Source organism: Biomphalaria glabrata, chromosome 2 (assembly GCF_947242115.1).
Source record: "Biomphalaria glabrata chromosome 2, xgBioGlab47.1, whole genome shotgun sequence".
Classification (NCBI taxonomy): Eukaryota; Metazoa; Mollusca; class Gastropoda; family Planorbidae; genus Biomphalaria; species Biomphalaria glabrata.
In genome coordinates, this window is record NC_074712.1 from 3038657 (window position 1) to 3054893 (window position 16237).

Below are 16237 nucleotides of genomic sequence, written 5' to 3' on the forward strand. Positions count from 1 at the left end.
CAATCCATCTCTGTATAATAGCTTTTTAAAATGTAACACCTCATGTGGTAATAGAGTAACTGCAAACAAAACATTTCGTAGAAACCTTTTCATTCTCTTCAAGCTCATTGTATTCCTGAATCCTACGAGCACCTTTGAGTGCATATAATTAAACGCTTGTTTAAATACCAACATTAATTTGGTCTTAATGTGTACTATTCACCCATTTCATCTGTAATACGAGAGAATTAAACTAGATCCTTTTTAGAGGGGAAACAAAGACGCCTGCTTAAGTCTTCAAGTCATCCGTGACACTCATGGTTACCGGCCTTGCATAGATAATTTAAAAGTTGACTTTAAAAAAAAATGCTGAAAACAAAACAGAAATAGAGCTCATTAACATGTGTGGCCACAAGTTGTTATTTTTCCTAGATGACTGAACATGATTCCTAAACTGTGAATTCTAATGCGAGTGACAGTTTATTAATGAGATGAAAGACTACTTAATGTTTAGAGAACAGAGTGTTTGCAAGACAGTTTCAGAAACGCCAGAAGTCTACGCGACCACTATGGGGCTAAGAAATGTGTTTGCGATAGCGCTGGCTATTAATGTGCTGCAATTCTGCCAAGCAGGTAATGAAATTCATAAGTAGAACTAAGTATTGCATAAAAGTTGTAAATACCGAAACAAAATTTAGATAATATAAATTTAGATAATAAGATTTTTAGAATACAGACACTGATAGAAAATAATAAAGTTGCGTTTCATGGACTACGATATCTAATATCTGAGTCTCAAAAGAACATAAAACATAAGTCTAGCTTGAAAAAAAAACTTTTTTTTCTACTCTGCATTGGCACAAATTATGATATGATTAATATTAGTTTTAAATGTTTTTAAAAATGTGTAGATAAATACATCTCGCAAAATAAAATGTAAAGTAAAGTTCCCCTTTTAGACCTTGTGGTCTATAGGGCAGATGATGTAAAGGGCATCTGTTTCTGTGGCCTATGGTTAACGAGGGTGTCATGTGGCCAGCACAACGACCAACCGCCTTTACTTTTCCCCAACTAATGTCAGGTACCCAGAGCTGGGTGGAATTTGTGGTGCTTAAATATCCCGAAATTAAAAATCCCAGTCTTCAGCAGGATTCGAACTTGGGACCCCCGGTTTGGAAGCCAAGCGCTTTACCGCTCATCCACCGCGCCTCAAAACAAAAATGTACACGCATTGTAATGATGATTGCATGGTCGTTTGGTACGCGCTTCGGGCTGTTAACTCGATGGTTCTGGGTTCAAATTCTGCCTTATCCCCTGCAGCCCAGCAGGAGGTTTGGACGTAATATCTCTCATCTCTAAGGAACTTCTAAAACTGTTTAACCGTGGGCCTCAGAAGCAAATAATCTTTGCATCATCTGCCCTATAGATCGCAAGGTCTGAAACTTTACTTTTACTTTTGATCTTTGCATCATCTGCCCTATAGATCGCAAGGTTTGAAACTTTACTTTTACTTTTGATCTTTGCATCATCTGCCCTATAGATCGCACGTTCTGAAACTTTACTTTTACTTTTGATCTGTCAGTTTGAATCCGTTTCTCCTAATATGAAGGACACGTGATCTGTCTATCCTCTTCCTTCATTGCTCTCTGTTGTTGTTTTTTTGCATTAAGTGACTTCCAGTGACTGAGCTGTCCTGTCCAATCTTAGATCGCTTTTCTCTGCTTTTTCTTCTTTCTCCTGGTACTGTTCCTTGAAGGAAGGTCTTTGAGAGCTCTATGACGTTGTGATATGACCATAAAAAAGACAATCTCGCTAAATCTTTCTTAGATTAATTTTGATTTATTAACTCAGTTTTATGACATTTAAGACAATACTATAAAAACGCCTTTAGCCAACATATGCTTGTTAGCAGTGATATTTACCTTCATTTAAGGTACCACTTTCGCACTTTGCTATCAATTAGAGCAGATGATGTAAACCTAATATGTGTCAATGGCCGACGGTTAATGAGGGTGTAATGTAGCCAGCACAACGATCACCCTTATTTTCCCCGATATTTGTCTGTTACTCATAAAAGTTAGATGGACATCCTAAAAATCCAGAAGTTTGAAAGCCCAGTCTTCAGATTCCAACTTGAGATCCATCAGTTCGATAGCCAAGGGCTTTACTACTCGACCACCAAGCCTCAATAGGGGCCTACCTCTATTCAGGTCACTACTTCATGGAAATTTAGTGGACGTTGATCTCAAAAAATGGCTCTAATGATTTTCCTAGAAATTTAACAGTTGATGTATATCGCTGAGAAAAGAATTAGCCACATGCGGAAAACTCAAGTTTGGCCGTTTTAATTTTTTAAAGTAAAAAATAAAATAAACAAATGTAGAATTGGTTTTAATTAAGAATAATTCTAGATCCAACATCGCCTTTTGAAAGGACTACCGCGGTCAGGAATTTCTCAAACTAGTTTTAAGGCATTATTGACTCAATCATGCAATTAATGTTCAGAAAAGATGTGCGCATCGTCTTCTTAGTCTAGATTAAAAGACCTAGATCTATGTTATTGGAATTATTTTATTAGAAAGCAGTTGTTCCTTAAATTTAAAGTTGCTTAAAGTGTATTGATAGATTATCTAAGTTTTGCTTAGCCTATACTTTTAGTAATTTTTCGTAAATCTAATATAGATTACACCTAGAGTCTAGGTAATCATCTTTTTTTAAGTAACGTCTGTATTAGCCTATATAAGATAAGATAAGATCTAGAAGAAGAGCTTGATCTAGACTAGATCTTTAGAAGTAGATATCTAGGCTAGACCCTAAGAATTATACGTGTAATAAACGTATCGATAGATAATAGATATCTTATAATAATAATAATAATCTTTATTGTCAGTATGGAAATTTGTCTTTTAATTTGTGCATTACACCAAACAAAAAACATTATAACTATAAGAAACCAAAGTGTACATTCACACCAGACTCACTCATAATTTAGATGTGACAAAGTTTATAACAGATAGTTTCTATTAAATGATTTTATTGCCAGGGGAATAAAAGAGTATTTGTGTCTGTTTGTCTTTGCTATCGGTGTCTATTATACAACGTCCGATGGCCTGATTGGGAGCATTGTTCGATCAAGACATTGACGGTGTCAACATCACGAGCTTGTTATCCAATTTGAGCTATAAAAAAAAAAAAAAATTAAAATTTTTTAAACTTTATTTTAAGTTGTAAAATGGAGGTATTGACTTTTTAAACAAATGTATTTTTTAACTCCTTCTCTCCTAACCGACGATACAAACGTTGATTCCATCAGAATGTGGTAAATAATTACGGAGAGAAAGAGTTAAAATGTTTTTCTTGTTATGTTCTTCTTATCTATTAAATTCTCGTTTGTGAACTTTCTTCTTGTTCCACAGCTCATGTACTGACGGCCACACCAACAGCTGTAGGTGTTGGTCTTACCAGGCAACTCGAAGTCAAATGTACCTTCTCTCGAGACTCCGGCTCCATCATTAACTCACTTCTGTCTCTACACATCGCTCATTCGGCAAATGTGGATAACCCATCCTTCAGCTTATTGGCTTCCATAAACTCCAACGACAACAAGGTGACCGGAGTTATCCTCAACACTGGGGCTAAAGTCTCTGGAGGAATCAACAACAACGGGGAATCTTTCCTGAAGATCACCTGGAGCTACCCTCTAAAACGAAACGGCGGAAGATACAGATGCAGAGCCAACGGCGCAAACAGCGTCGGCAAGGTTGTCGATTCCATCAAGGGAACCATAGTGACTGCAGACGTCCCCAATATCAACAGCATTGTCCAGGAGCTGATAAACGTGAACAAGCGCATTGATGACTTAGAGTCTGGAGGGTCAGGTTCACTCAGCGGAAGACTAAATGTATCAGGGGCTTTAAGGACCCAGTTCGTTATATCCGAGCCTTACAAAGGAAGACGATACTATCTAAGTTTCAGACCTTACCTGCATACAGTGCAAGACGCTCATTTCAGATGTCAGATGTATGGCGGCTACCTGACGGAGATCGACGACTCGGATGAGTTTGAGTTCGTCAGAAACTTCTTGAAAAATCAGAAAGAGAGAAACTACTATGAGATTTTCATTGGCGCGAACGACGAGGAGAATGAGGGTCGCTGGGTGTACCCCTACAGCAACAGAACCGCGCCCTACCTTTATTTCAGAACTGGACAGCCGGACGGAGGTCGTGGGGCCAACAACTTATGTTTCTGGAGAGATGGCGACTTTTACATGAGCGACTGCATTCTGTACCCGAACCAGGACTGGGGTTTCCTTTGCGAAATACCAAATTAGGCGACAACGAACAGAAATTTAGGTAGATCTATTTATTCTGAGCTTTACTACACTAATAACTTGGACATGTTTTATGTAGACATAGAGAAGAAATAAACACCAAACTATATTTAAAGCCAACTTTGATAGTAAACAATAAATATTTTGAGAATGAACGAAAATTGTTTGACTTCTTTTAATTTGAACTCATCAGTCCTAATTATGGGAAACACATATAAATGATAAAAAGAATTTGTCATAGCCTAATAGTAGGCCTACAGCGGCCTAAGATAAGGATGCCCAGTAGTGATCCGTCTTAATTTGGCTTGCGCATTTGTTGGCTAGGATTAATAATGCACTCTAAAGACTGAGGGAGAATGTATTTCTTACCTGCGATTGAAAGAAAAAAAAAAGTTCAATAGTGGCTCACAGGGGCGGACTGGGGGTTAAGAGCGGCCTGGGCATTTCTATACAATCCGGCCCACAAATTGTATATAATATGATGGACATTCAATTTTAGATTACATGTCCTCAAAATCATTCTGTTAAGTTTAATAATATATCGATAACTGAACGCATGCATACAGTGAACTCTTTATCTTTGTAAGAAATATAGTAGGCTTTATGTTACTTTTTAATTGCGTAAGTGTGTAAGTCCTAAAAGGATGAAGCCTACTACTAGGATATTGGCTATTACATTATTTTGGAAAATGTGTTAGATTAAATTAGTATTACACTGTATTTTAAATACGACGCTCAGAGAGCCCCTTTACAAGAGAATATTATACAATCTTTAAATCTAAGTTAATACGTTCTATAGTGGCATTTATGAGACCCTTTAGGTGACCCTACCGGCCCATTTGGGTACCGGCCCACCGGGCATTTGCCCAAATGCCCATATAGCCAATCCGCCCCTGGTGGTTCATCTCACCCCTATTTACTTTAGCTGTTTTTTTTTTGTTTTGTTTTTTTGTTTCGTTTTTTTTTTCTTGTTGTTGCATTCGAATTCTTCTTTTTATAATTAAAAAGTACGTTATAGAACCCAAAAGAACGAATATAGACGCTTAGGTCGCTCTCGATGCCCCCCCCCCACCCCCTTGTTAGATGGAGGTAAATCTGATGTCTCTCTACTATTGGAGGTGCGGTGGCTGGGCGGTGAAACGGTTGGCTTCCGAACCGGCCGTCCCGGGTTTGAATCCTGGTGAGTATGGGATTTTTAATTTTGGGATCTTTAGGCGCCTCTGAATCCACGTCAACCTGGCATTAGTTTGGAAAAATGAAAAGGCGGTTGATCGTTGTGCTGGCCACACCACACCTTCGTTAACCGTAGGTTACAGAAACAGATGATCTGCTCCATAGACCACAAGATCTGAAAAGGGGAACTTTTTTCTACTCCCTACTACTATTTCTTGAAATAATCTCTTTCTTACTCTGTATCAGCATCTTAACTTAAATTATCTACAAAACACGATTTCCTAAAAAAAACAAAATTGATAAACTTTAATTAACATCCCATTACGTAAATTTAGATTCCAAACATATTGTAAATTTGCAAAGAAAAACCTTAAAATGTATTTCTTTAATTTTGTCTTAGGACTTTTCATCTTTATCTTTAAACTCTTAAAACCCTCTGGGCCCCACTAATGGAAGCATGTAGTGCTCTCCCAGACCATCCAGCTGCTAAGGGGAAGCAATCGAATATTTTTTGTGTGTTAACAAGTTTGCACGCATTATTTCTCCCACACCCAAGCTCGGATTTAAGGTGAAATTTTGCACAATTATTTCTTTTACATGACAAAACAAGAGTCTCATTATATAAAAATAATTAGTTAGTTAATTAGTGGTAATTAATTATTTTGTTTGGTATCGAACAAGGGAAAGAAATTCTACATGACTGATTTGCCGGTATAAGTTTAATTTGTCCCCTTTATACTTTGTGTGTAGAATTAGTTCGCCTCTTAAAAGTTTGTAAATGACAATAGATAATTATAAAACCTTCTATTTTCATAAGCACTTCACATGCACAATGATTAGTGTATTGGCTTGAGAAGGCTTGAGCCCTAGAGTTTAAATTTAAGTCGTCCAACTTTTTTTAAAAAAATAGCACATTGAGAAAGCTAAAAGCATGAAATTGTGCTAACCAAAAACAATTGATAAAACTATTTCTAATCGCACTGATCTATTATTGTTAGTCTAGATCTTGATCTAATAAAAATTTTAATTAAATGACTGATCCAAATTAATTGATACAATTACACTTAGGTTGTTTTTTTTTTAAAGTATTTCTTATATTTTTCTTTTGGGAGATTGAAACAGCGAGAACAAAACTCAGAGAAATTGCAAGATTCAGTCAGTGTTGGCAAGAAACTATTAGGTGTTGGCTGTGCTGTCTAAATAGTTCACACAATGTCCTGGGCTCAAACCCAGGATCCCCAATTTGAACGCCAAGCACTTTAGCATTCAGCCACCGAGCCTCGAGATCCAATGTTGGCAAAAAACTATTAGGTGTTGGCTGTGCTGCCTAAATAGTTCACACAATGCCGTAAAGCTGATGCTATTTTGTCTATAAATGAACGTGGATACTAAGTGTGAACATTTAGCATTACTTCGACTTCTGTAACGTTCACATGGAGTCATTCAAAGCAGCGACGGACTGGTTATATGGGCATTTGGGCAAAGGCCCGGTGTGCCGGTACACTATTGCGCCGTCGAAAGGACAGCATGAATGCCAGTAGATTGTGTTTTAAGATGTTATAATCTTCTCTTTTAAAGTAACACTTTGAGCGTCTTGATTTAAAACAAAACAAAACCAACATCGTGTGCACTCCAAAGTCTAAAACTAATCTAAAATGTTGTCGTAATTAACCTACATCCGTTTATAGTGCATATTGTTATAACTCCGCCATGCGCACCGACATCTAAGCTCGAAGGTGCGCACTGTGATAAACTCGACTGAAAAGGATGTCAACATTAGGAAGAGAAGGGAGAACGATTTCCGCCCAAGTTGAGAGCCGAAGTGAAAAGTCTGTGCCTAAGAAAGATGATGTTTTATGAACTTGTGATGTCGTGTAAATAAAGATATATGAGCCTCGTTGAGTTAGCCTCCCTTAAGTTATTACATTATAGTAGACATCAATTCCTTTTATAGGCTATTATAGGCTACACTCTAAATGATAAACAAGAAACGTAAGGCCTTTTTTTCTTAGTATTCGACGTTAGTGTGTGTGTGTGTATATATTGTTATAAACCTGGTGGTGGCACAAATGGGGGTAGTGGTGTGTGTGTAGTCAGCCGTCGCATATCGCCCCAGGCCAGCGCTAGACGAGCGGTCAACCGTGACGAGTTACGACTGTCAGCCGAGACGAGTGTCAACACGGCGGTTCGGGAAGGATCGACGGCGGTCCGGGAAGGACCGACGTCGTGAACAGAGTTCAGGAGCGTTACGAGAGTTGTAGTCATCTGACCACCTAGAAACGTCGAGCGGCGTTCTGTCCGGTTCGAGAAGGCCAGTAGGGACCCTAAATAAGAGCGGAGGTGTCGCAGTCAAGACGGTTCACGGCAGGGGTTCAGAGCCCGGTTCACTACAGTCCGGTCGACTACAGCACAGTTCAGCGGTGTGGTTCTGTACGGAGCATTACGACGGTTCAGTGCGGAGTACTATCAAGTACAATTGAGACGAACGGCGTCTTGATCTTGGTCTGTGATCGAGTCCGACACAACGAGCCTAGTGTGTGAAGTCAGTCCCGAACTGTTGAACCCAGTGCAAGCCCGGAACGAGACGGAGAGGCCAGTGCAAGACTTGATACGGCGGAACGGTGTTATCGGAGAGATATTTGTTATCGCAGAGCTATTTGTACTGTTCTACGTGCTGCCAATTGTACAGTATTTGCTGTTATTTATGGACATTAAACCTTTACGTTATTTTGGAGCCCTGACTTGTCAAGTTCTTTAAGTTGGTGGTGTATGGTGCAGTTTGCAGAGAGCCTGGATAGTGAGATTCGTAACAATATGAAAAGTTGTATTTGTAAATTGAAGTCGAAAAGACTGAGAAAATGGCGAGGAGTGAAAGTGAATCAAAAACAATATGTTTGTTGTTGACTGAGCCTCTTCAGATACATTGAATGTCAAATACGTGTATATGTTAATGTATATGGTAGCAGGATTGTATTTCACATTAAGACTGAGTGTTACACTTTATTCGTTTAGTAATAGGGTTTATTGGATAGTTTCAAATTATGTAATAAATTATTCATATAGCTAACTACTTTTGAAGCATTATTAAACTTTACAAAATGCTTTTGAGGACAGCTTTGATTGAAGGGCTATCATATGGCAAACAATGTGTGGGCCGGAGCGTGGAGAAATGCCGCGCCTATTTTGACACCCGGACCGCCCAGGATTAAATTTGTCGACGTAGAATATGGCATAATTTTGGGCTGAAAAAATACCAAGGTGATTCTTCCTATGTGTGCGCTTTAGAGAAAAGTACTTCATTGGAATCAGAAACTTTTTTTTCTTAAACCAGTGTGCTTAATTGTTGCTGTATTTTGTACAATCTCGATGCAGTCTCAGATGCGATGGGCAGGCCACATCTGCAGTATGAAAGACTCCCACATCGCTAAATGATACCTTTATGGCCAATTAACCCTTAAAACGCTTGTGGTACTTTAGCCTCTAATCATCAGAATTGTAATTCCATTTTGTATACACTCATTGTTAAGGGTTAAGAATTAAGGGAAGCGATCACAACCCTGGCTACCGCCACCGCCTGAACCACTGTACTGCAGAATGTTTGAGACAGGGCTGAACAATCTTCATTTCAGAAGGAACCTATGCAAACCGACAAATCATAAGTAAAATTAAAGTTCCACTTTCAGACTTTGCGATCTATATGGCATATGATGTCAAGGCGATACGTCTGTGTCCCACGGTTAATGAGGGTGCCATGTGGCACAACGATCCATTCTCCTCCCCATCAAACGTCTGGTACCCATAGAACTGGGTGGACTGAAGGCGCCCTAAGGATTCCGAAAACAAAAATCACCAGGGCTCGAACCCAGGATCCCCAATTTGAACGCCAAGCACTTTAGCATTTAGCCACCGAGCCTCCGGGTTATAAATAATGGGGAAGGGGGGATGTTTAACTCTTTCTCTCCGTAATTATTTACCACATTCTGATGGAATCAACGCTGGTATCGTCAGTTAGGAGAGAAAGAGTTAAGCATTTATATGGAGCGTCCCTTGATATAGGCCTAGTATTTATCTTTTACTGTACAAATAGAAAAAAAATGCTTGTGTGAAGCGTGAACTAAATTGAAAAGAGTGGTGTCCCTTTCCAAAAGGTTCCACTGGAGGAGAAGAAGACTTAAATGAAAAGTCAAGGTCAAAATGTGTATTATTGGTAGGGTTACCAGACGTCCGGTTAAATGAGGCCTTGTCCTCATTTTTGGTGTCGTGTCCTCCGTCCGGCCCGCATATATATTAGCCTAAAGGGTAAAATGCCCAGCTTTTTTACTGCTATTTACTGCAATAGTAAATGATCTATTAATCAACTTTAATACTTGATATTCTCTGCTTTAAATATATCACTATCTTAACATAGTCTAGGCCTAAGATGAAAAGTAGTAAAGCTTCACAGTAAGAATCGTGCTCACTGCCTTTGATTTGTATTGATTGGTATGATAAATGTATGTAATATTCGTCCTGTTCTATCTTCTTATCTTATATAATACAGACGTTACTTCAGAAAAGAAGATGATTACGTCCTACGCGTCATGCATTTAGTCACTCTTTGTTAAAAGCCAGTTTATCAGATAATTTGAATATTAATCAACTAGCCATGTTTAATATGACCATTTCAAGCTATTCTATGACGACATAAAACAAAGATTTCAAGATACTCCTTTCTATTGGATATTCCCGACTGGATATTGAGCCCTTAAAAAAATTTACGCATTGACAATTTCATATTTTAATTACGGATTAATCCCGGAGCTGTGGAGTACCATATTGAAATATCCACAAATGTGAAACTTTTTTAAAATCAATTTTTAAAACAAGAATGTCACTATTAAAACAAAATTCTGGTTTCAAAAATATAGATTCCCTTTATTCATTTCCAACTAGAAATGTGTGCTAGTGGTGATTTGCTGTTGCTGTTTACAAACACTCTTTCAACAAAATGTTGTTTTTTTTTTTTTTACACTAATAATTTGTATGCTATACATTTATTTAGTTTTTCCACTTAGGGGTCCATGGCAAGTTTTGACTCTACTAAGGGGTTTCTCAGTTCAAAAAAGTTTGAGAACTTCTAGTCTAGATCACATACCTAGATATTTAGATCTAGGTCTATAAAGACGAATCAACACTGTTTTCAGAAGGGAAAAAAAATCACCTAGAGTGCCAAGATGGCGTTGCTGTTTATTTCTGTTTGTTTCCTTTAACTTCATGATTGAACCAATAAAAGAAAACTGACTGTATCATAGGTATGACGCTTGTGTCTGTTAGCATGTCATATGATTGACCAGTAGACTCAAGAGTTAAGATATAAATATAAGTGTAACAATACTATTACTACAATACAATATAATATTATACTTAATTATACATGTCGCTTGCCCTAGCCCTAGCCCTAGTGCCTAGAGTAAAGTAGTAGGCTAAGTAGCCAAGTAGAGAGTAGGGCTAGCCCGAGTAGACTGACAATCTAGTCATGCATGTTAAATTATTAATCAATGATATAACCGTTGTACTGCGCTAGGCCTAACCTCTGCCAAGTCATTGGTTTTCCTGGCTGACTCAGACAGCCCATTCCATGATTATTTTAAAATATGATCTATATAGTCTATATCATAGGATTATTATATTATAGTCTAGACTCTAGACTATATTCGTCTATATCTATAGAACAATTACTATTGTAACTATTAACTATATAGTGTCACTATAGTATAGAAATAGATATATATTAGATCTCTGTCTCTAGAACTAGAGTACTCTAGACTAGTCTAGACAGTCTATCTATAGAGATCTATTCTATGTATAGTATAGAGAGTCTAGATTATAGATCTCTATCATTTAAGACATAGTGAATAAGATTTTACTAACTTGGGTGTACATTACTCTAAACTCTAAAATAAAGTCTAAAAAACTCTATAAAAGTCTATTAATCAAATGTGAATATTCATTAGTTATCTCACTGCTCTATTTTGTTTCTGTTCTAGATCTAGTTTCTTGATTAATCTTGATGTTTTCTTGAGTTAAGGGATCCCAAACAGAGGACATATTATAATATATATTTTATATAATATTTAAACTATATATATAGAAATACATTATTGGCCGTTAATCTTCAGTCTAAGCAAGTTTAAATAACATTTTAAAAATAGTGTTCTTAAATGTTCTATTTGATTACAAATTGATTTGTAGATTATTAAACCCTTTATATGCTTTGTTTGATTTGTTAATAATTTTATCAAGATGTGAAATCATGGAGATCTAGATCTATGTATAACTATTATCTAGATAAAACTATAATACACTTTATACAGTACTAACTACTAGTTTGTAGTGTGTATATATAATTATTAAAAGTAAATTTCCCTTTTCAGACCTTGCAATCTATAAGACATCATAAAAACGATCAAATAAAGTGTACATGGTTATCCATTTGAATTCATTTGTTGTTATTATTTAGCTGGTCTTGATTTCTTATAAAAAGATAAAAAACAAAATACATAGCCATTTGAACTTAGACCAACACTGCAATAATTATGACACACCCTTCTGTCTTGAAAGACAATGTATGCACCCAGAGAAGGAAACATTCTCTGACATAATATTAGAAATATTGTAAATCCTCAATTTATTAAACACACAAAAAATATAGAAACATTATATTACACAGCACAGACACAATACTTTTAGACCAATGCAAATGTGGAACAGATCTGTCTATATAGAATTGGCCTGTATCAGACTGAAACAGTTAATTTAAAAACTTTGTTGCCACTCATGTAACTCACTAATGTCCACTGTTGCTACTCTAGTATTTTTACACCTTTAGGTTTTATTTAATATATTTTTTTTTCATTTGTAATTCTGTTTAATGTTATTATCAAATAAAGTAAACATATTAATATGAGAATTAATGATTGAAGCCAACTAAGCATCGTATCAGATAATTTAATATTTTACTTCAACATCCATCCATCCATCCCAGTGACGCTGCAGCCCATGAAAGGCTCTGGCCTGCTTCAACACATCCCTCTATTCAGATATCTCCTGAGCATTTTGTTTCCACGCCCTAACCCCAAGCTGTTGCAGATCTGCCTCCACATCATCAATCCAGCGCATTCTTGTTCTGCCTTTGGGTTGCTGCCTTTTGGTTTTTGCTTGTATACAATTTTCACTCCTCTGTTATCTGACAATCTTACTTTAACTGTCCAATAAATATTGCAAGGAAATAGTTCCCCTTCTATTAAAAATAGCTTTTAAGAGTACAAATTATGCATGTCCTACCATTGAATGAGTAGTGTAAACATCATTTATATTGTCATACAACTATCTACTTTTTTTATTTTTGCAGAACTTACACATAATATTGACCAAGGCTTCGATTGACCATATATATGTATATGTTTTTCAACCAAAATGATGATTGATAAAACAAATATTGTCAGCATAAAGACTGAGACTCCATTGCCTCTAGATACAGAATTTACTGGCGCTGATCATCTCCAGAGCATTGGAAATGGAATGTTCGGTGTAAAATGTGATACAGAATTCTTGCGTTACCTGAGTTTAAAGAAACATGAAAGAGTTAGAATCAAAGTGGATACTTTTCAATGCCTGACTTGTAATGATAAATTTAGAGAAAAAATTATTTTAAAACAGCACATGTCGAATCACATGAGTGAAAAATTGTTGAGGTGTCAGAACTGCAATGAGCTGTTTCCTGGAAGTATAAGTGAACGCACTGCTCATAAAAATCTCTGCCAAATGTGCAACCAAAAACATATTAAAAATATTTCATTACATCTAGGGGAAATTCTAGTTGACAAAAAACTCCAATGTGTCCTTTGTAATAAAAGATTTTATATGCTGGATGTAATGAAGAAACATTTAATAAAGCACGTTGGCGAAATTCCAGTCCAGTCATCTACACGTAATGTCAATCTTTCTCACTTGTCAGGGCTTAAAGTCCACTTTGGATTTAATGACAAAGTAAATCTATTACATTGTAACGTGTGTGGCAAAGAATTCACATTCTACTCCAAATTGAAAGAACACGAACTCACACATACTGGTGAGAAGCCATTTGAATGCTGTGTTTGTAAGAAAAGATTTTCTGCTAAATCAACTCTGCGACGCCATAGTGTTATTCATACAGGGGAAAAACCATATGAATGCCCCCTATGTTTCAAACGTTTTACAGATAATTCAACCTTATATAAACACAAGAGACTGCACACTGGTGAGAAGAGGTTTAAATGTGGCTACTGTGGTAAAGATTTTGCAGAAAGATCTAACCTGAAGCAGCACGAGACGATTCATACTGGAGAGAAACCATTCCGCTGTCCAGAGTGCGGCAAAAATTATTCTAGCAACTCGGTATTAAAAACTCATCTAGTTATCCACAAGGGGGAGAAACCTTGCAGATGTTATATATGTGGTAAACGGTTTCCAGAGAGAGCACTTTTACAAGAGCACCAAGAAATTCATTCAAGAGACAAACCTTTTCAGTGTCAAGAGTGTGGTAAAGCATTTGCTACTAGGTATGCCCTCAAAAGGCATGGTGTCACACATTCTGGGCTGAAGACATATGAATGTTTGATTTGTAATAAATTTTTCTCACAAGTTGACCACTTGAAGGAGCATGAATTGATTCACTCAGGAGAAAAACCATTTAAATGTGACATCTGTGGCAAAGCCTTTACAAGTAATTCCAATTTGAGGAAACATTTTTTGATTCACTTCAAAGATTGCCATGTTTAATGTTGTAAATTTTGGAATGACCCTTAAAATTGTGATAATGTCACAAAATTATTCTAATGATTTTGGATGGGGCATGAAGTAATTACAGAAGTATCTGTCATGTTATAATCTGAAACAACGACTAACATTAATTACAAAGATTGTAAGCTGAAACAGAGTGATGGGGAGAAACATTCTCTTATTAAATATAATGATCCTGACTTTTTATGTGTAGATCAGTTAGTCTCCAAATCAATACAGGGTGGCAGCCTTGTCATACAGCACACTCTGGTTTGTCAGTCTAATCTCTGTAGTGCCCTGGATGGAGCCTTTCCTGTTACCATCTTTGCCATCCTGCGGGAGGTTTGAGCTAGGATGTAATAATTCTCAACTCTAAAGGAACATCCTAAACATTCAACTTTGAAGGAGTTTTCTAAATGAGTTAAAGAGTCACTTTTAGCAGTCAGTTTAAAAGACCCTTCAACTTAATTCTTTTGTATACACACAAGTGTAAAGCTTATAAAGGAAAACACATTAAAACAAACATAAGAAAACAAATGGTATGATAAAGATGGCACTTAGCATGTCAGTCATCTTTTAAGACTTTTTATTCTCAAATGAATAACAACAATCAGCAGTAACTGTTGCTAGATCTGTGTATTTTTAAAATACTGATATTGTATTTTTTTTTTTTTAAATAAAGTGATATTACTTCTGGAATAATCCTTGAAGACTTTAATACACCTGAGTTAAATTAATTTTATATTGAATTAATCTCATTCATAAGGCTTAAAATACATATTGATTTTTTTTGTTGACCTTTTATAGTTAACTAATGGGTATGTTCATACAATGTGCTGTAATGACAGAATGTCTGCCTGGTTGTGTAGTATGCACTCTGGACTGTCGTTTTGGTGGTCCAGTGTTCAAATTCTGTGGTCACCACCTTCCTGTGAAAGGTTTGTGTTAACATTCATTTCTAAAGTAACATCTGAAATGTTGAAAAACAAAACAATTTTACACAACTGAATATTTCCATTATTATATGAATAATTTATATAAATGTTTATACTTTGTGATTGAGTAGTTATTTATTTGTACATTGTAGCTTGATTAGTCATACAATTTTTTACGCAGACTATATTGAAAGATAAGCATCTGGGTGGATCCACTGTCTCCTAGACAAAAGAACTCTAAATACATTTTTTATAGACTATCTATTGTTTTATTTTGTATTTTTTTTTTGTAACCAATTGTTTGTGTTGATAAAATAAATTGCTTTAACATTTAAGATGTTTGCAATTATATTTGTTGATATTACTGCTTGCAAGTAATGAATTGTATTCAATAACTAACAGAACATAATTGAGAGCATGACGACTACTAAAATAGAAAAAAAAAAGGTAAAGCTCCCCCTTTCAGACCTTGCAATCTATAGGGCAGATGATGTAAAAGTCATGTGTTCCTGTAGCTCATGGTTAGCGGAGGTGTCATGTAGCCAGCACAATGGCCAAGCACCTTTATTTTTCCTCAACTTATATATATGTCAGGTACCCATAAGAGCTGGGTGGACTCAGATCTTGAAATAAAAAATCCCCGGATTTGAACCTGGGTAGTCTAGTACTTTACCGCTCAGCCTATGCCCCTCATAACTACTTCATTGAGACAATCATATCATACAAAAACTTTGTGACTGTTATACAGGAATTCATTCGCAAGACTAACCTTGCACTGGTTAAAGTTGAGACCTAAATGTTTAGGTCAAAGTGAAATTATCATCTATTTGCATTATGCAGGCCTCAGAAACAGATGACCTTTACATCATCTGCCCTATAGACCACAAGGTCTGAAAGGGAAACTTTACATTTTTTTTTTTTATTTGCTTTTGGAACTATAAACTATGATTTTTTTTATTCTTTTAATTTTTCATTCCTAGATCTAGATATCTATTTTAGACCCCATGCAATTATTGTAGAA

General features: G+C 36.3%; 2 protein-coding genes across 2 annotated transcripts; both read left to right on the forward strand.

Annotated features, from left to right (window-relative positions):
• The first annotated feature begins 452 nt into the window (after positions 1-452).
• Positions 453-4470, forward strand: LOC129924429 (uncharacterized). The gene is made up of 2 exons (XM_056018752.1): positions 453-612; positions 3396-4470. The coding sequence occupies exons 1-2, from the start codon at positions 471-473 to the stop codon at positions 4307-4309; spliced, it is 1056 nt and encodes a 351-aa protein (XP_055874727.1). The 5' UTR covers positions 453-470; the 3' UTR covers positions 4310-4470.
• Positions 4471-10646: 6176 nt separating this feature from the next.
• Positions 10647-15551, forward strand: LOC106079067 (zinc finger protein OZF-like). The gene is made up of 2 exons (XM_056018753.1): positions 10647-10773; positions 12873-15551. The coding sequence occupies exon 2, from the start codon at positions 12938-12940 to the stop codon at positions 14279-14281; it is 1344 nt and encodes a 447-aa protein (XP_055874728.1). The 5' UTR covers positions 10647-10773; positions 12873-12937; the 3' UTR covers positions 14282-15551.
• The last annotated feature ends 686 nt before the right edge of the window (positions 15552-16237 follow it).